Source organism: Scyliorhinus canicula, chromosome 23 (assembly GCF_902713615.1).
Source record: "Scyliorhinus canicula chromosome 23, sScyCan1.1, whole genome shotgun sequence".
In the NCBI taxonomy this organism is placed as follows: domain Eukaryota; kingdom Metazoa; phylum Chordata; class Chondrichthyes; order Carcharhiniformes; family Scyliorhinidae; genus Scyliorhinus; species Scyliorhinus canicula.
The window spans coordinates 5,739,317-5,758,131 of NC_052168.1; the positions used below are offsets into that span (position 1 = coordinate 5,739,317).

Sequence of the window (18,815 nt, forward strand, 5' to 3'; positions counted from 1 at the left end):
GAGCCCAACCCTTACCTCCCACTGGCTTCTTCAAATCAATTTCTCTTTGCTTCCAAACACCATCCTAGTTCCACACACGTTAAATAGGTTTCCTGACTTGCTCACTCGCTAGGCAATCACTTGCTTCAAAATATGTGTAACATCTTCAGAATCAACTTACTGATCTAGACTAGACTAGACTCTGAAGGCAATGGTATCTCACGCCTTTTCTAGTCCCCTTTACAAATGTTGCAAAAACTGATCACGCCACAAATCAAGACAGCTAAAGCTGTAACAATGGATCCTAACCAGCCTGCACCAGTCTAGATTAATCCCACAGGCAGGAGCACAAAAGTTTGTCCCTGCCAGGGAAGATCCACAGAAAAAGATTATTGGATTAAATGGTGCCAACAGGAAACCTGCTAGCAACAGAAGAATGGTGCTCAAATGTAGCTGTGTAAATGGTGCAATATGAAAATAAACAGAGATTCAAATTTACAAGGAGGCAAAACAATAATTTATTTACAATTTTTATTTCACAAGACCAGATCACAACTGGATTCCTCCAACCATCATACTGTCAAGCACCAAATTGTTCCCAGCAGTCAGTTCAGTCACTGTCCCCCAGGGTGAGCTTGTCAAACAGGTACTCTCCCGTGCCATTCTCAGGGGCTCCCAGTCTCTTCAGGTTGGTGATGTGATCTCCGAGCTTCTTGATCATCTTCACTTGTTCATCCAAGTAGTGAGTCTCCAAGAAGTCAGAAAGCTGGAAGACAGAAAGTTACAACAATCAAATCTCCCAGGATCATGATGTTTCCCCCACAAAGTTTGAAAGCCAATAATGGAGATGGATGCAGAGTTCAAAACTTCCTCATGATCAAGTAAAGGTAGAGATGCCAGCATATCCCTGGATTACAGATGCTCATCATCATCATCCCTGGTCTCCCCAAACGCATCCCCCTCCCCAAAGCTTTTAGATTTAAAAAAGGACACAACGCCACTCACATGGGGGTCAGTGTTCCCAGAGGCGAGTTTGTGCAGATCCAGCAGACTCTGGTTCACATTCTTCTCCATCTGCAGAGCTCTCTGCATTGCCTCCAGACCATTGCTCCACTCATCCTGCTCTGGTTTCTGAAAGGGAAAAGGCAGATGGCTCATTTCCAAAGGACTCAGAGACAGGATGAAGTCATGAACAAAAGCAAGCAGAAATCCATGTTACCAACACAGCACAAAGATACAGAATTATTGCATTTAACTGTGGCATCAGTCAAAAGTGATTGCATTCCAACCTTGACATCCTCCAGGATGATGCGGCCTCCACGTTTATTCTGGAATTCCATCAGTTTCTCAGCATGTTCCCATTCCTCATGTGATTGCTCCTTGAAGAAATCAGCAAAGTGACGCAGGGCAACGTCATCCCGGTCAAAGTAAAAGGACTGCAGGAGAGAATTTCACAAATCCATTAATGGTCTCCCCACAAGAGTCTCAATTTTCCAAATTTGTTTTCACTAATCCAAACTCAAAAAAAAAAGAAAAGCTGCAAAAAAATCCCAAAGTTTGCAATTATGGTTCACATACAGCACTCAATCCTGACAAGTGCAGAAGGTGGCCATTTGGCCCATCCAGTCTGAACCAACACTCCAAAAGAAAAACACCCAACCCAGGTCCACTCCCCCACCCTACCATCATCCACGAGGGGGAAATTTAGACTGCCTGGCCAAATCCACACAGGCAGTTACCAACAAGTCAGAGTCAAACCTGGGACTGAGACAGCAGTGCTAACCACTGTGCTACCTAATTAGCTTAGTATGTAGTATTGAGGAAATGTTGAACCAACACTCTGCATCCAGGTGGATGTAACATTTCTCAGTTTAAAAAAAAAGAATCACTCCAGTGATCGGGAGAACAATTATTCCCCAGCAATACAGCGGTATTGACAATTTGACAGTGACCTCCCCAAGCAGGAGCTGGTGGTTAGTGAAAGTCCGCAGTTCACAAATGAGTTACTACATTATGACCATACAACAGCCTGGGCACCCAAAACAGACACCACTTTAAATAAATCATCATTTTTTTTTTTTTACAGCATGTGGACTTCACAGGCTGCACCAGCATTTGGTGCCTGATGTGTTGGGCAGGCTGGGTCGATGTGGACTGCACTTGATGCAGTGTAGCAAGAGACAGATCTCAAACACTTGATAAGATGCAACACAATTTTATTTAATGTCTCAACTATTATTTCAACTGTGGGTTGACACTATGCTGACTTGACTGGAGACCTGGTACTAGCCTTATCAGACATACTAGCTCCCACATGGTGTTTGCACTGTCTAGCTCACAAACTCCAACTGTCTGAGGCTGGGTCCCAAGAGAGCAGGAAACCTGGTGCCCTCTGGCTTTATAGTAGTCATGTCCTGTCTGGTGATTGGCTGTTCTGTTCACCTACTGGTCATCCTGTGTGTCAATCACTGCCTGTCTGCACTTCATTATACAGTATACACATAGATACATATCATGACAGTGCCCATCCCCAATTGCCTTCAAGTTGGCACTGAGCTACTAAGTCCACATGGTATAGGCACTTCACCCACAAAATAAAATAAGCAACCTTCAAACTACAATAGGATTAAATGTTGAGGGAACACTAAACACCAACAATCAGATTCACTGCCAACTGGAAATGTAAATAACAGGCAGGGTTCCCCAGCTACAGTAACTCAACCCCATTGAAACTGGAGCTGGTCTAATGCAAACAACCACTTCCCAGGTTTCTGCTCCGAACTCAGGCAGCAGCCAGTTTCAGCCATTAAACCTCCCAATGGAGAGCAACTGCTACAAGGAGCAGTCCATTCACTCAACACCACCCAGAATGACACTGAAAACTCTCACTGCTCAGTGATTTCTTCAACTTGAGGAAATATAGTTTACAAAGTCACTTCATTCAACTGGAGGAATTTAAGCTTTTCAGAAAGTTGACCAAACACAAGACTCACTATGGAGAGGTAAACATAGGAGGAATAGAGCTCCAGGTTGATCTGCTTGTTAACAGCATCCTCACAGTCCTTGTGGTAGTTCTGACACACTTGGGAAGCCATCCTCACTATTATTACTCACTGTCACCAAAATGTTGTAGAACTGACCCTGCCTAACACAAGCTCTTGTATTTATACAACTGGGACATCCTGCATTCAGACAGGGAATGACATCACCAATGATGATTGACAATCCCTGATAGCCAATCAGGAACCGGCCATTCCAGGCACCAATTAATCAATGAGAGCTTTTGGGGGGTGGGGGGTGAGACCCAGAGCCAAACAGAGTTTTGGAATCCAGACCTGGTTGGCAGATTCATCTCAATGATGTCACTGCTTTTACTTTCCTTGACCTTCTTCAAATGTGAAAATGTCTCGTTGTTGAACTCTCCCATTTTAACTCAATGATAATTGGTTCCATTTGCTGAAGTGGGTTTTCATAACCTGGACAAGTTTGTTACTGGCCAGGAACGGTGAAGCTGATACAATATTCAAACAATCAGGTCATCGTGAGGGAATTTTCTAACCAACCACTGGACAGGGAAATGGAATTGTGGGAATGGGAGGGGGGAACATCACTGAATCCAATGTCACCCACGGACACGTCTCCATTTACTGTGTTTGGGGACAGGCTGGATGGAGCAGCTGGTCTTTTCCTGCCCGTCAATGTTGTATATTGGATGAGTCCTTTTATGGTCAACTTTCAATGTGGCTGAAGCCTCTCGGGAGAGATGTCACCGATGGGCACAGTTGACCCACCTGAAGAGAAAGTGTATCCGGGTATTTACACCGATTCTGGTGAAAAAGGATCCGAGATGCAGCGACTGTCCTGTGGTCACAAAGAGCTTTGTCCAAACTGAGGGACATCACATGGTCACTCAAATAGCCATCCATGTGGACACGAGACTTTGCTGAAGGTCTGGGTTACTGATGCTGAGGGAACTACTGATTGATCCTTTCCTCAGGAAACTCTTTATATTCAATATCACAACCTGTAGGGAGTGGGGATGGTGATGGGGATGAGAAGCTCAGAGTGGTGCAGAGAATAACAAACACTGACAGTGACCAGAAATTGTGATGATGCTGAGACAGGAACATGGAATGACTGAAACACCATGGTTTCCTCAAATTCCCTTTATTATTGTGTTGTGGCTTCACACATAGAACATAGAAAAATACAGCACAGAACAGGCCCTTCGGCCCATGACGTTGTGCCGAACCTTTGTCCTAGATTAATCATAGATTATCATAGAATTTTAAGAGCAATTTACCATGGCCAATCCACCCAACCTGCACACCTTTGGACTGTGGGAGGAAACCGGAGCACCCGGAGGAAACCCACACACACACAGGGAGGATGTGCAGACTCCACAGACAGTGACCCAAGCCGGAATCGAACCTGGAACCCTGGAGCTGTGAAGCAATTGTGCTATCCACAATGCTACTGTGCTGCCCTTAAGAACAAATTAATCTACACTTTATTATTCTAGCATAATCCATTTTATTATTCTAGCATAATCCATGTACCTATCCAATAGCCGCTTGAAGGTCCCTAATGTTTCCGACTCAACGACTTCCACAGGCAGTGCATTCCATGCCCCCACTACTCTCTGGGTAAAGAACCTACCTCTGACATCCCCCCTATATCTTCCACCATTCACCTTAAATTTATGTCCCCTTGTAGTGGTTTGTTCCACCCGGGGAAAAAGTCTCTGACTGTCTATTCTATCTATTCCCCTGATCATCTTATAAACCTCTATCACGTCGCCCCTCATGCGTCTCCGTTCTAAGGAGAAAAGGCCTAGCACCCTCAACCTTTCCTCGCAAGACCTACTCTCCATTCCAGGCAACATCCTGGTAAATCTCCTTTGCACCTTTTTCAAAGCTTCCACATCCTTCCAAAAGTGAGGTGACCAGAACTGCACACAGTACTCCAAATGTGGCCTGACCAAGGTTTTGTACAGCTGCATCATCACTTCACGGCTCTTAAATTCAATCCCTCTGCTAATGAACGCTAGCACACCATAGGCTTTCTTCACAGCTCTATCCACTTGAGTGGCAACTTTCAAAGATCTATGAACATAGACCCCAAGATCTCTCTGCTCCACATTGCCAAGAACCCTACCGTTAACCCTGTATTCCGTATTCATATTTGTCCTTCCAAAATGGACAACCTCACATTTTTGAGGGTTAAGCTCCATCTGCCACTTCTCAGCCCAGCTCTGCATCCTATCTATGTCTCTTTGCAGCCGACAACACGACAACAGCCCTCCTCATTATCCACAACTCCACCAATCTTCGTATCATCTGCAAATTTACTAACCCACCCTTCAAATCCCTCATCCAAGTCATTAATGAAAATCACAAACAGCAGAGGACCCAGAACTGATCCCTGCGGTACGCCTCTGGTAACTGGGCTCCAGGCTGAATATTTGCCATCCACCACCATTCTCTGACTTCTATTGGTTAGCCAGTTCATTATCCAACTGGCCAAATTTCCCACTATCCCATGCCTCCTTACTTTCTGCATAAGCCTACCATGGGGAACCTTATCAAATGCCTTACTAAAATCCATGTACACTACAACTACTGCTTTACCTTCATCCACATGCTTGGTCACCTCCTCAAAGAAGTCAATAAGACTTGTAAGGCAAGACCTACCCTCACAAATCCGTGCTGACTATCCCTAATCAAGCAGTGTCTTTCCAGATGCTCAGACATCCTATCCCTCAGTACCCTTTCCATTACTTTGCCTACCACCGAAGTGAGACTAACTGGCCTGTAATTCCCAGGGTTATCCCTATTCCCTTTTTTGAACAGGGGCACGACATTCACCATTCTCCAATCCCCTGATACCACCCCTGTTGAGTGAGGACGAAAAGATCATTGCCAACGGCTCTGCAATTTAATTTCTTGCTTCCCATAGAATCCTTGGATATATCCCGTCAGGCCCGGGGGACTTGTCTATTCTCAAGTTTTTCAAAACGCCCAACACATCTTCCTTCCTGACAAGTATCTCCTCAAGCTTACCAGTCTGTTTCACATTGTCCTCTCCAACAATATGGCCCCTCTCGTTTATAATTACTGAAGAAAAGTACTCGTTCAGGGCCTCTCCTATCACTTCAGACTCAATATACAATCTCCCGCTATTGTCCTTGATCGGACCCACCCTCACTCTAGTCATTCTCATATTTCTCACATATGTGTAAAAGGCCTTGGGGTTTTCCTTGATCCTACCCGCCAAAGATTTCTCATGCCCTCTCTTAGCTCTCCTAATCCCTTTCTTCAGTTCCCTCCTGGCTATCTTGTATCCCTCCAGCGCCGTATGAACCTTGTTTCCTCAGCCTTACATAAGTCTCCTTCTTCCTCTTAACAAGACATTCAACCTCTCTTGTCAACCATGGTTCCCTCACTTGACCATCTCTTCCCTGCCTGACAGGGACAAACATATCAAAGACACGTAGTACCTGTTCCTTGAACAAGTTCCACATTTCACTTGTGTCCTTCCCGGTCAGCCTTTGTTCCCAACTTATGCGCTTCAATTCTTGTCTGACAGCATTGTATTTACCCTTCCCCCAATTGTAAACCTTGCACTGTTGCATGCACCTATCCCTCTCTATTACTGAAGTGAATCCTAAACTTGGTGTGCGGCGTATTTAACACTCCATGGCCCATTCCGTTGCTGCATTGTCACACAGCTTACTGGTAGTTGACTGAAAATTCATTATAGTCAGTGCAGATCTCAACAATATTCCTGAAACTAATTTATAAACATGGATAATTGTAGGAGTAGCATCAACATTGAATTGACTTAAATAGTGCACTCTTTCCAAGGATTGGTGCAGACTTGATGGGCCGAATGGCCTCCTTCTGCACTGTAGGAATTCTATTTATAGGGGCAAAGGAGACAAATGGAGGTCCATTGGGATGAACATTATCGGTTATGAAATGCTCGATGCCCAACCTAAACAAGTACCCATTTTGGAGATGGGTTAAGGGAAATTAATGGAAGGTGTTTGTTAAGTCACATTGAGAAGATGTGCGAGTGGCCGTTGGCTGGATCACTGAGGAGGAATTCAGAGGGTCACTGAACAAGCACATCTTTTGGGACTGGTGGGTGAAAATCCACACAGACACTGGGAGATCGTGCAGACTCACACAGACAGATATATGCCAGCAACCAAACCAGGCTCCCTGCTGCTGTGACGTAACAATGAACCACTTTGCTGACATGTCACCCATTGAGTGGTCATGGGTTTGGAGAGTGTCTCAGTAATCCTGGTGAGCTACTCACAGTGCATCTTGTAGATGGTACACTGCTGCTACTGTTCATCAGTGGAGGAGTGTTGGAATGTTTGTCTAAAGGGGAAAAAATCAAGCAGGCTGCTCTGTGCTGGATGGTGTGGAGCTTCTGAGTGTTGATGGAGCTGCACTCATCCAGGCAAGTGGAGAGTATTCCATCACACTCGTGATTTGATGGTGAAGCAGCTTTGGGAGGGGGTGAGGAGGTGGAGTTCTCACCATAGGATTCCTAGCCTTTGTGCTGCTCTGGTAGCCACAGTATTAATGTCACTAGTCCAGTTTCGCATCAATGGTAACCCTAGGATATTGATTGATTCATAATCACACCCTGTACTAAATCATTCAGAAGATCAAACAGCATTGTGCAATATTAAAAAACAGAGCTGCGTGAACCCAAATCATGGTTCTGGCTGAGATGTGGAGATGGAAATTAGACCTTCACCATGATCACGAAGAATGATGCTCAGAATTATATAGCTGATTGTAACTAGGTGCAATATGAACTACTGTATATCTGGAAATAAAAGGGGATTTCAAATTTACAAGGAGGCAGAAAAGTCATTTATTTACAATTATAATGATGCTACAAGACCAGGTCACAATTGTCAGACGTCAGTGAATTTGGTTTTTTGCCTTCAACAATCTGATTCCACCAAACAGAACAAGATTGTTCCCACTGTCAGTTCAGTCACTGTCCCCCAAGGTGAGCTTGTCAAACAGGTACTCTCCCGTGCCATTCTCAGGGGCTCCCAGTCTCTTCAGGTTGGTGATGTGATCTCCGAGCTTCTTGATCATCTTCACTTGTTCATCCAAGTAGTGAGTCTCCAGGAAGTCACAAAGCTGAAAAGAGACAAAACAACATTTCATGTCCAGCAGCAGGCAGAGGATTGAGGGAGCTTCCCTCCAGACAGACGTCAATGTTATTCCACCCCTGGAAACTAGGGCAAGACCCATCTCACCCAGCCCTTCCCGTCAGCAGAAGCAAAACCATTAGGTTTGGAGAGCCTCCAAATAGTTTCAAGACCTACAAGGTTAGGAACTCCAATATACCCCCAGAAATAAAGAACTCACATGAGGGTCAGTATTCCCAGAGGAGAGTTTGTGCAGATCCAGCAGACTCTGGTTCACATTCTTCTCCATCTGCAGAGCTCTCTGCATTGCCTCCAGACCATTGCTCCACTCATCCTGCTCTGGTTTCTGAAAGAGGAAAGGCAGACAGCTCATTGGATTCAGACACGAGGAAGAACAACCAGAAATTCACATTACTCACAGAAGGATATAGGGTGTGATTGTCCAGAAAGTTAAGTATCCGAGGAAGAACTTTTAGCCAAAAAGTAAATGACTATTCAACACGACTAGTGTTGAACAAAAGGCCCGAAAGGGGAACACACAGCCGAGGCCACAGACTGTTCCGTACAGTGGGGAGCACTGCTCACCGCAACCCCCATTATGGAGAGACATCTGGAGGCCAGTTTCAAATGGCATCCTGAAACATTCCTTTCCCCATGCCAAGCATCCTCAGCCCAATCACATGTGGAAAAATGCCAGCCTGGCATCCAGATAGTGCCCATGCCACACAGCACTGCTGTGCCAAGCTGACACCACCCTGCACAAAGGGCATGCAGTTGCAGCCCTCCATATCCCTGGGCAAACCCCCCCATGAACACTGTTCCATCTCCATTGTGGGGCACAGTGCTGAACAGCACTCGCCCAAGGTCTGAGGCAAAGGGAATGAATCCCAAAGGGTCAGATACCTCAGGAATCTGTTATTATCTTGTTCTCATATGCAGATTTGCTAAAAGGAGATTCCTCATTATGAATCCTGCCCATAATGACAAATCTCAAGGCATTGCAAGCTAGAGGATCCCAGGAGTGGAGTTTACCAGCTTTCAAAGGAAACTCTGCACCGAGCTGCCTTTCCAACTCATCGTGGCCATTGGATTGCACGGATAGCGTGACTGCATTAAACCATGGCATTGTCAAAGGGGATGCAGAGATCTATCAAGTCCAACCTTGACATCCTCCAGGATGATGCGGCCTCCACGTTTATTCTGGAATTCCATCAGTTTCTCAGCGTGTTCCCGTTCCTCATGCGACTGCTCCTTGAAGAACTCAGCAAAGTGACGCAGGGCAACATCATCCCGGTCAAAGTAAAAGGACTGAAGGAGAGAGAGAATTTTACAAATCACAACCGTTTCCCACCGAAATCTCAATTTATCAGCTAATTAGTTTTAAATTAATTCAACCATGAAAAGGTCTTCTCTAACCAAGAGATCAGGATTATGGTTCATATCCAGCATTAGAATGAGGTCTAGTATCCTCCCACCATTCAGAGGAGATGGGGGACCAAGACTCCATCTGTGGACAGTCAGATGTAACATTTCTCAGCACTGCATCTAAAGGAGATCCCCTGATCCTGGAAATGTTTATACCCGAATAAATACACAGTGACTGTTCCATACAAAAGCTGGTTGTTGGTGAAACCTTGTGGTGCACAAATTGTTGAAGCACAGAATCCCTGCACCACAGAAATAAGCCATTCAGCCCATCTAGCCAACACCAACCCTGAATAGGCACCCTACACAGCCAACACCCCCACCCTATCCCCATGACTCCACCCAACTGGCACAGTTCCAGGCACTGAGCAGCAATTCAGCATGGGCAATTCATTTATCCTACACGTCATTTAAGTGTGGAAAGAAATCAGAGCACATAGAGGAACCCACAGACAGAGGAGATTGACTGCATGTTTACACAGTTACCCAAGGCCATAATTGATCCCAGATCCTTGGCACCGAGAGCACTAAACACCATCATGGTTACTGCATTTCAAAATGATCAAAATAATTGGGCAATAACAACAGAAACACTCCATTTAAGTTAATCTATACAGGACAGGCTAGGTCAACATTTGCTGCCCATCCTTAATTGCCCCAAGATGGTGGTGAGCTGCCTTCTTGAACTATTGCCCATCTGCTGCAGATATCCTCAATGTGCATAACCCACCTAATGGAACAAGGAATATCCTTCAAACACATTTTACACCAAGTGTTCGGAGTGCACTGAACAACACCAGGTATGTGTTTCACTGCCAACTGGAAATGTAGATAACAAGCAGGGTCCCCAACTACAGTCACCCAACCCCATTGAAACTGGAGCTGGTCTAACGCTAACAACCACTTTCCAGGTTTCTGCTCCAAATTCAGGCAGCAGCTAGTTTCAGCCATTAAACCTCCCAATGGAGAGCAGCTGCTACAAGGAGCAGTCCATTCACTCAACACCACCCAGTATCACACACACTTCACTGGAGAAATTCAAGCTTTTCAGAAAGTAGGACAAGGAACACAAGACTCACCATGGAGAGGTAAACATAGGAGGAATAGAGCTCCAGGTTGATCTGCTTGTTAACAGCATCCTCACAGTCCTTGTGATAGTTCTGACGCACTTGGGAAGCCATCTTAACTCTTATAAGTTCTAGAACTGACCCTTCCCACCACAAGCTCTTGTATTTATACAACTGGGACATCCTGCATTCAGACTGGGAATGACATGCCAATGATGATTGACAATCCCTGATAGCCAATCAGGAACCGGCCATTCCAGGCACCAATTAACCAATGAGAGGTTTTGGGGAGGGGGGGAGGGGGGGGGGAGGGGGAGGGGGGGAGGGGGAGGGGGGGGAGGGGGAGGGGGGGGAGGGGGAGGGGGGGAGGGGGAGGGGGGGGGGACGCGAGACCCACAGCAAATCAGAGTTTTGGAATCCAGACCTGGTTGATGATGTCACTGTTTTTAACTTTCCTTGACCTTCTTCAGATGTGAAAATGTCTCGTTGTTGAACTCTCCCATTTTAACTCAATGATAATTGGTTCCTTTTACTGAAGTGGGTTTTCATAACCTGGACAAGTTTGTTACTGCCCAGGAGCAGTGGAGCTGATACAATATTCAAACAATCAGGTCACCTTGAGGGAATTTCCTAACCAACCACTGGACAGGGAAATGGAATTGTGGGAATGGGAGGGGGGGAATATCACTGAATCCAACGTCACCCACAGACACGTCTCCATTTACTGTGTTTGGGGACAGGCTGGAAGGAGCAGCTATTCCTGCTCGTATAATCCAGGGAACTACAGGCCGATGAGCCTTACATAAGTGGTAGGGAAATTACTGGAGAGAATCCTTCGAGACAGGATCTACTCCCATTTGGAAGCAAATGGACGTTTTAGTGAGAGGCAGCACGGTTTTGTGAAGGGGAGGTCGTGTCTCACTAACTTGATAGAGTTTTTCGAAGCGGTCACAAAGATGATTGATGTAGGTAGGGCAGTGGATGTTGTCTATATGGACTTCAGTAAGGCCTTTGACAAGGTCCCTCATGGCAGACCTGTACAAAAGGTGAAGTCACACGGGATCAGGGGTGAGCTGGCAAGATGGATACAGAACTGGCTCAGTCATAGATGGCAGTGAGTAGCAATGGAAGGGTGCTTTTCTGATTGGAGGGCTGTGACTAGTGATGGCCGGCAGGGATCAGTGCTGGGACCTTTGCTGTTCGTAGTATATTTCAATGATTCGGAGGAAAATGTAACTGGTCTGATTAGTAAGTTTGCAGACGACACAAAGGTTGCTGGAATTGCGGATAGCGATGAGGACTGTCCGAGGATACAGCAGGATTTAGATCTTTTGGAGACTTGGGCGGAGAGGTGGCAGATGGAGTTTAATCCGGACAAATGTGAGGTCATGCATTTTGGAAGGTCTAATGCAGGTAGGAAATATACAGTGAATGGTAGAACCCTCAAGAGTATTGACAGTCAGAGCGATCTTGGTGTACAGGTCTACAGGTCACTGAAAGAGGCAACACAGGTGGAGAAGGTAGTCAAGAAGGCATACGGCATGCTTGCCTTTATTGGCCAGGGCATTGAGTATAAGAATTAGCAAATCATGATGCAGCTGTATAGAACCTTAGTTAGGCCACACTTGGAGTACAGTGTTCAATTCTGGTCGCCACACTACCAGAAAGATGTGGAGGCTTTAGAGAGGGTGCAGAAGAGATTTACCAGGATATTGCCTGGTATGGAGGGCATTAGCTATGAGGAGCGGTTGAATGAACTCGGTATGTTCTCACTGGAACGACGAAGGTTGAGGGGCGACCTGATAGAGGTCTACAAAATTATGAGGGGCATAGACAGAGTGGATAGTCAGAGGCTTTTTCCCAGGGTAGAGGGGTCAATTACTAGAGGGTATAGGTTTAAGGTGTGAGGGGCAAGGTTTAGAGGAGATGTACGAGGCAAGTTTTTTTACACAGAGGGTAGTGGGTGCCTGGAACTCGCTGCCGGAGGAGGTGGTGGAAGCAGGGACGATAGTGACATTTAAGGGACATCTTGACAAATACATGAATAGGATGGGAATAGAGGGATACGCACCCCGGAAGTGAGAACATTTTAGTTTAGACGGGCAGCATGGTAGGCACAGGCTTGGAGGGCTGAAGGGCTTGCTCCTGTGCTGTTGTTCTTTGTCAATGTTGTGTGTTAGATGATTCATTTTATGGTCAACTTTCAATGTGGCTGAAGGCTCTCGGGAGAGATGTCACCGATGGGCACAGTTGACCCACCCGAAGAGAAAGTGTATCCGGGTATTTACACCGATTCTGGTGAAAAAGGATCCGAGATGCAGCGACTGTCCTGTGGTCAGAAAGGGCTTTGTCCAAACTGAGGGACATCACATGGTCACTCAAATGGCCATCCAAGTGGGCACGAGAGACTTTGCTGAAGGTCTGGGTTACTGATGCTGAGGGAACTGCTGATTGATCCTTTCCACAGGAAACTCTTTGAATTCAATATCACAACCTGTAGGGAGTGGGGATGGGGATGGGGATGGGGATGAGAAGCTCAGAGTGGTGCAGAGAATAACAAACACTGACAGTGACCAGAAATTGTGAGTGATGCTGAGACAGGAACATGGAATGACTGAAACACCATGGTTTCCTCGAATTCCCTTTATTATTGTGTTGTGGCTTCACACATCCTCAATTTTAAGAAGCCCTCCTGGTGTGCAGCATATTCAGCCCCTCCACTGCCCATTCCGTTGCTGCATTCTCACACCACTTACTGGTAGTTGACTGAAAATTCATTATAGACAGTGCAGATCTCAACAATGTTCCTGAAACTAGTTTATAAACATGGATAACTGCAGGAGTGGCATCAATGTTGAATCCACTCCGAGTGCTCTTTCCAAGGACTGTGCAGACTGGATGGGCCGAATGGCCTCCTCTGCACTGTAGGGATTCTTTCTATTTATAGGGGCAAAGGAGACAAATAATGGCCCACTGGGATGAATATTATCGGTTATGAAATGCTTGATGCCCAAACCTAAACAAATACTTATTTTGGAGATGGGTTAGGGGAAATTAATGGAAGGTGTTTGTTAAGTCACATTTATAGGATGTGACTGGTCTTTGGCTGGATCACGGAGGGAGAATTCAGAGGGCAACTCAAGTACATCTTTTAGTACACGTGGGTGGAAAATCCACACAGACACTGGGAGATTGTGCAGACGTAGACAGACTTACACCAGGAACCAACCAAGGTCCCTGGTGCTGTGAAGTAACAATGTTAACTACTATGCTAACATGTCACCCTTTGAAATGGTAGCAGTCGTGGATTTAGAGAGCATTGTCTAAGTAATCTTGGTGAGGTACTGCAGTGCATCTTGTAAATGGTACAGATGGCTACTACTGTGCATCAGTGGAGGAGTGTTTGAATGTTTGTAGAAGGGGGAAGTAACCAAGCAGGCCTGCTTGTCTTGGATGGTGTTGAGCTTCTGAGTGTTGTTGGAGCTGCGCTCATCCAGGCAAGTGGAGAGTATTCCATCACACTCAATTTGTCAGTGAAGCAGCTTTGGGAGGGGGTGAGGATGTGGATTCTCACCTTAGGATTCCTAGCCTTTGAGCTGCTCTGGTAGCCACAGTATTAATGTGGCTAGTCCAGTTTCTGATCAAGTGGTAACCCCCAGGATATTGACTGATTCGTAATCACACCCTGCTCAGTGCTAAATCATTCAGACCATCAAACTGCACTGAAATATTAAAAAAAACAGTGCTATGTGAACCCATTCATGGTTGAGATGTGGAGTGTACATGGAAATTAAACCTTCACCATGATCATGAAGAATGATGCTCAGACATCACATAGCTTGTATGTAACTGGGTGCAATATGAACTATGTCAGGAAATAAAGGGGATTTCAAGTTTAAAAGGAGGCAAAATAGTCATTTATTTACAGTTATGATGCTACAAGACCAGGTCACGATTGCGACAAGACATGAGAGAATTTGGTTTTTGCCTTCAATAATCTGGTTCCACCAAACAGAACAAGATTGTTCCCCAGTCAGTTCAGTCACTATCCCCCAGGGTGAGCTTGTCAAACAGGTACTCTCCCGTGCCATTCTCAGGGGCTCCCAGTCTCTTCAGGTTGGTGATGTGATCTCCGAGCTTCTTGATCATCTTCACTTGTTCATCCAAGTAGTGAGTCTCCAGGAAGTCACAAAGCTGAAAAGAGACAAAACAACATTTCATGTCCAGCAGCAGGCAGAGGATTGTGGGAGCTTCCCTCCAGACAGACGTCAATGTTATTCTACCCCTGGAAACTAGGGCAATACCCATCTCACCCAGCCCTTCCCATCAGCAGAAGCAAAGCCATGAGGTTTGGAGAGCCTCCAAATAGTTTCAAGACCTACAAGGTTAGGAACTCCAATATACCCCCAAAAATAAAGAACTCACATGAGGGTCAGTGTTCCCAGAGGAGAGTTTGTGCAGATCCAGCAGACTCTGGTTCACATTCTTCTCCATCTGCAGAGCTCTCTGCATTGCCTCCAGACCATTGCTCCACTTATCCTGCTCTGGTTTCTGAAAGAGGAAAGGCAGACAGCTCATTGGATTCAGACACAAGGAAGAACAACCAGAAATTCACGTTACTCACAGAAGGATATAGGGTGTGATTGTCCAGAAAGTTAAGTATCCGAGGAAGAACTTTTAGCCAAAAAGTAAATGACTATTCAACACGACTAGTGTTGAACAAAAGGCCCAAAAGGGGAACGCACAGCCGAGGCCACAGCCTGTTCTGCACAGCGGGGAGCACTGCTCACCGCAACCCCCATTATGGAGAGACATCTGGAGGCCAGTTTCAAATGGCATCCTGAAACATTCCTTTCCCCATGCCAAGCATCCTCAGCCCAATCACATGTGGAAAAATGCCAGCCTGGCATCCTGATGGCAACCCGATAGTGCCCATGCCAGGTGGCACTGCTGTGCCAAGCTGACACCACCCTGCACAAAGGGCATGCAGTTGCAGCCCTCCATATCCCTGGGCAAACCCCCCATGAACACTGTTCCATCTCCATTGTGGGGCCCAGTGCTGAACAGCACTCGCCCAAGGTCTGAGGCAAAGGGGATGAATCCCAAAGGGTCAGATACCTCAGGAATCTGTTATTATCTTGTTCTCATATGCAGATAAGCTAAAAAAGGAGATTCCTCATTATGAATCCTGCCCATAATGACAAATCTCAAGGGAGGATCCCAGGAGTGGGGTTTACCAGCTTTCAAAGGAAACTCTGCACCGAGCTGCTTTTCCAACTCATCGTGGCCATTGGATTGCACTGACAGAATGACTGCATTAAACCATGGTATTGTCAAAGGGGATGCAGAGATCTATCAAGTCCAACCTTGACATCCTCCAGGATGATGCGGCCTCCACGTTTATTCTGGAATTCCATCAGTTTCTCAGCGTGTTCCTGTTCCTCATGCGACTGCTCCTTGAAGAACTCAACAAAGTGACGCAGGGCAACATCATCCCGGTCAAAGTAAAAGGACTGAAGGGAGAGAGAATTTTACAAATCACAACTGTTTCCCACCGAAGTCTCAATTTATCAGCTAATTAGTTTTAAATTAATTCATCAACCATGAACAGGTCTTCTCTAACCAAGAGATCAGGATTATGGTTCATATCCAGCATTCGAATGATGTCTAGTATTCTCCCACCATTCGGAGGAGATGGGGAACCAAGACTCCATCTGTGGACAGTCAGATGTAACATTTCTCAGCGCTGCATCTAAAGGAGATCCCCTGATCCTGGAAATGTTTATACCCGAATAAATACACAGTGACTGTTCCATACAAAAGCTGGTTGTTGGTGAAACCTTGTGGTGCACAAATTGTTGAAGCACAGAATCCCTGCACCACAGAAATAGGCCATTCAGCCCATCTAGCCAACACCAACCCTGAATAGGCACCCTACACAGCCAACACCCCCACCCTATCCCCATGACTCCACCCAACTGCCACAGTTCCAGGCACTGAGCAGCAATTCAGCATGGGCAATTCATTTATCCTACACATCATTTAAGTGTGGAAAGAAATCAGAGCACCCAGAGGAACCCACAGACACAGGAGATTGACTGCATGTTTACACAGTTACCCAAGGCCATAATTGATCCCAGATCCTTGGCACTGAGAGCACTAAACACCATCATGGTTACTGCATTTCAAAATGATCAAAATCATTGGGCAATAACAACAGAAACACTCCATCCTTTTTAAAAAAAAAGTTAATCTATACAGGACACAGGCTTCACTGGCTAGGTCAACATTTGCTGCCCATCCTTAATTGCCCCAAGATGGTGGTGAGCTGCCTTCTTGAACTATTGCCCATCCAGTGCAGATATCCTCAATGTGCATAACCCACCTAATGGAACAAGAAATTTCCTTCAAACACATTTTACACCAAGTGTTCAGAGTGCACTGAACAACACCAGGTATGTGTTTCACTGCCAACTGGAAATGTAGATAACAAGCAGGGTCCCCAGCTGCAGTCACCCAACCCCATTGAAACTGGAGCTGGTCTAATGCTAACAACCACTTCCCTGGTTTCTGCTCCAAATTCAGGCAGCAGCCAGTTTCAGCCATTAAACCTCCCAATGGAGAGCAGCTGCTACAAGGAGCAGTCCATTCACTCAACACCACCCAGTATCACACACACTTCACTGGAGAAATTCAAGTTTTTCAGAAAGTAGGACAAGGAACACAAGACTCACCATGGAGAGGTAAACATAGGAGGAATAGAGCTCCAGGTTGATCTGCTTGTTAACAGCATCCTCACAGTCCTTGTGATAGTTCTGATGCACTTGGGAAGCCATCTTAACTCTTATAAGTTCTAGAACTGACCCTTCCCACCACAAGCTCTTGTATTTATACAACTGGGACATCCTGCATTCAGACTGGGAATGACATCACCAATGATGATTGACAATCCCTGATAGCCAATCAGGAACCGGCCATTCCAGGCACCAATTAACCAATGAGAGGTTTTGGGGAGGGGGGGGGGGGGGGAGGGGGAGGGGGAGGAGGGGGGGGGGGGGGCGAGACCAACAGCCAATCAGAGTTTTGGAATCCGGACCAGGTTGGAAGATTCATCTCGATGATGTCACTGTTTTTACTTTCCTTGATCTTCTTCAGATGTGAAAATGTCTCGTTGTTGAACTCTCCCATTTTAACTCAATGATAATTGGTTCCTTTTACTGAAGTGGGTTTTCATAACCTGGACAAGTTTGTTACTGGCCAGGAGCAGTGGAGCTGATACAATATTCAAACAATCAGGTCGCCTTGAGGGAATTTGCTAACTAACCACTGGACAGGGAAATGGAATTGTGGGAATGGGAGGGGGGGAATATCACTGAATCCAATGTCATCCAAAGACACGTCTCCATTTACTGTGTTTGGGGACAGGCTGGATGGAGCAGTTGGACTTTTCCTGCTCGTATAATCCAGGGAACTACAGACCGGTGAGCCTTACATCAGTGGTAGGAAAATTACTGGAGAGAATTCTTCGAGACAGGATCTACCCCCATTTGGAAGCAAATGGACGTTTTAGCGAGAGGCAGCATGATTTGTGAAGGGGAGGTCGTGTCTCACTAACTTGATAGTTTTTCGAAGCGGTCACAAAGATGATTGATGTAGGTAGGGCAGTGGATGTTGTCTATATGGACTTCAGTAAGGCCTTTGACAAGGTCCCTCATGGCAGACTGGTACAAAAGGTGAAGTCACTCGGGATCAGGGGTGAGCTGGCAAGATGGATACAGAACTAGCTAAGTCATAGATGGCAGAGAGTAGCAATGGAAGGGTGCTTTTCTGATTGGAGGGCTGTGACTAGTGATGGCCGGCAGGGATCAGTGCTGGGACCTTTCCTGTTCGTAGTATATTTCAATGATTCGGAGGAAAATGTAACTGGTCTGATTAGTAAGTTTGCAGACGACACAAAGATTGGTGGAATTGCGGATAGCGATGAGGACTGTCCGAGGATACAGCAGGATTTAGATCGTTTGGAGACTTGGGCTGAGAGATGGCAGATGGAGTTTAATCCGGACAAATGTGAGGTCATGCATTTTGGAAGGTCTAATGCAGGTAGGAAATACACAGTGAATGGTAGAACCCTCAAGAGTATTGACAGTCAGAGCAATCTT

The 18,815-nt window shown here is 45.9% G+C and overlaps 3 protein-coding genes across 4 annotated transcripts; all 3 read right to left on the minus strand.

The window, feature by feature from the left end:
* Window positions 1–473: 473 nt before the first annotated feature.
* Window positions 474–3,075, minus strand: LOC119956500 (ferritin heavy chain B-like). Its single transcript, XM_038783777.1, has 4 exons — window positions 2,973–3,075; window positions 1,269–1,415; window positions 985–1,110; window positions 474–745 (listed from the first exon to the last, which is right to left on the minus strand). Exons 1-4 carry the CDS (start codon window positions 3,072–3,074, stop codon window positions 590–592), a joined length of 531 nt encoding a protein of 176 aa, XP_038639705.1. The 5' UTR covers window position 3,075; the 3' UTR covers window positions 474–589.
* LOC119956472 (ferritin heavy chain B-like) lies at window positions 474–10,770 on the minus strand. Of its 2 annotated transcripts, XM_038783746.1 has the most exons (5): window positions 10,669–10,770; window positions 9,326–9,472; window positions 8,385–8,510; window positions 7,997–8,153; window positions 474–588 (listed from the first exon to the last, which is right to left on the minus strand). In XM_038783746.1, the coding sequence occupies exons 1-4, from the start codon at window positions 10,768–10,770 to the stop codon at window positions 7,998–8,000; spliced, it is 531 nt and encodes a 176-aa protein (XP_038639674.1). In that variant the 3' UTR covers window positions 474–588; window position 7,997. The 2 variants fall into 2 exon arrangements, with proteins under 2 accessions (XP_038639674.1, XP_038639673.1); XM_038783745.1 differs by lacking the exon at window positions 474–588 and having other exon boundaries at window positions 7,852–8,153.
* A 3,903-nt stretch (window positions 10,771–14,673) lies between these two features.
* Window positions 14,674–17,492, minus strand: LOC119956479 (ferritin heavy chain B-like). Its single transcript, XM_038783752.1, has 4 exons — window positions 17,391–17,492; window positions 16,023–16,169; window positions 15,082–15,207; window positions 14,674–14,850 (listed from the first exon to the last, which is right to left on the minus strand). Exons 1-4 carry the CDS (start codon window positions 17,490–17,492, stop codon window positions 14,695–14,697), a joined length of 531 nt encoding a protein of 176 aa, XP_038639680.1. The 3' UTR covers window positions 14,674–14,694.
* Between the last annotated feature and the right edge of the window lie 1,323 nt (window positions 17,493–18,815).

What these genes read in the sequence shown, in the direction of transcription:
- LOC119956472 (XM_038783746.1), bottom strand. Translation starts at nt 10,770, where the DNA reads ATGGCTTCCCAAGTGCGTCAGAACTATCACAAGGACTGTGAGGATGCT. An exon ending in TCATCCTGGAGGATGTCAAG is followed by an intron (nt 8,511 to 9,325) that starts GTTGGACTTGAT and finishes TTCCTCTTTCAG; the next exon opens with AAACCAGAGCAGGATGAGTG. An exon ending in CTGGGAATACTGACCCTCAT is followed by an intron (nt 8,154 to 8,384) that starts GTGAGTTCTTTA and finishes GTCTCTTTTCAG; the next exon opens with CTTTGTGACTTCCTGGAGAC.
- LOC119956500 (XM_038783777.1), bottom strand. Translation starts at nt 3,074, where the DNA reads ATGGCTTCCCAAGTGTGTCAGAACTACCACAAGGACTGTGAGGATGCT. An exon ending in CCTATGTTTACCTCTCCATA is followed by an intron (nt 1,416 to 2,972) that starts GTGAGTCTTGTG and finishes TCTCTCCTGCAG; the next exon opens with TCCTTTTACTTTGACCGGGA. An exon ending in TCATCCTGGAGGATGTCAAG is followed by an intron (nt 1,111 to 1,268) that starts GTTGGAATGCAA and finishes TTTCCCTTTCAG; the next exon opens with AAACCAGAGCAGGATGAGTG.
- LOC119956479 (XM_038783752.1), bottom strand. Translation starts at nt 17,492, where the DNA reads ATGGCTTCCCAAGTGCATCAGAACTATCACAAGGACTGTGAGGATGCT. An exon ending in CCTATGTTTACCTCTCCATG is followed by an intron (nt 16,170 to 17,390) that starts GTGAGTCTTGTG and finishes CTCTCCCTTCAG; the next exon opens with TCCTTTTACTTTGACCGGGA. An exon ending in TCATCCTGGAGGATGTCAAG is followed by an intron (nt 15,208 to 16,022) that starts GTTGGACTTGAT and finishes TTCCTCTTTCAG; the next exon opens with AAACCAGAGCAGGATAAGTG.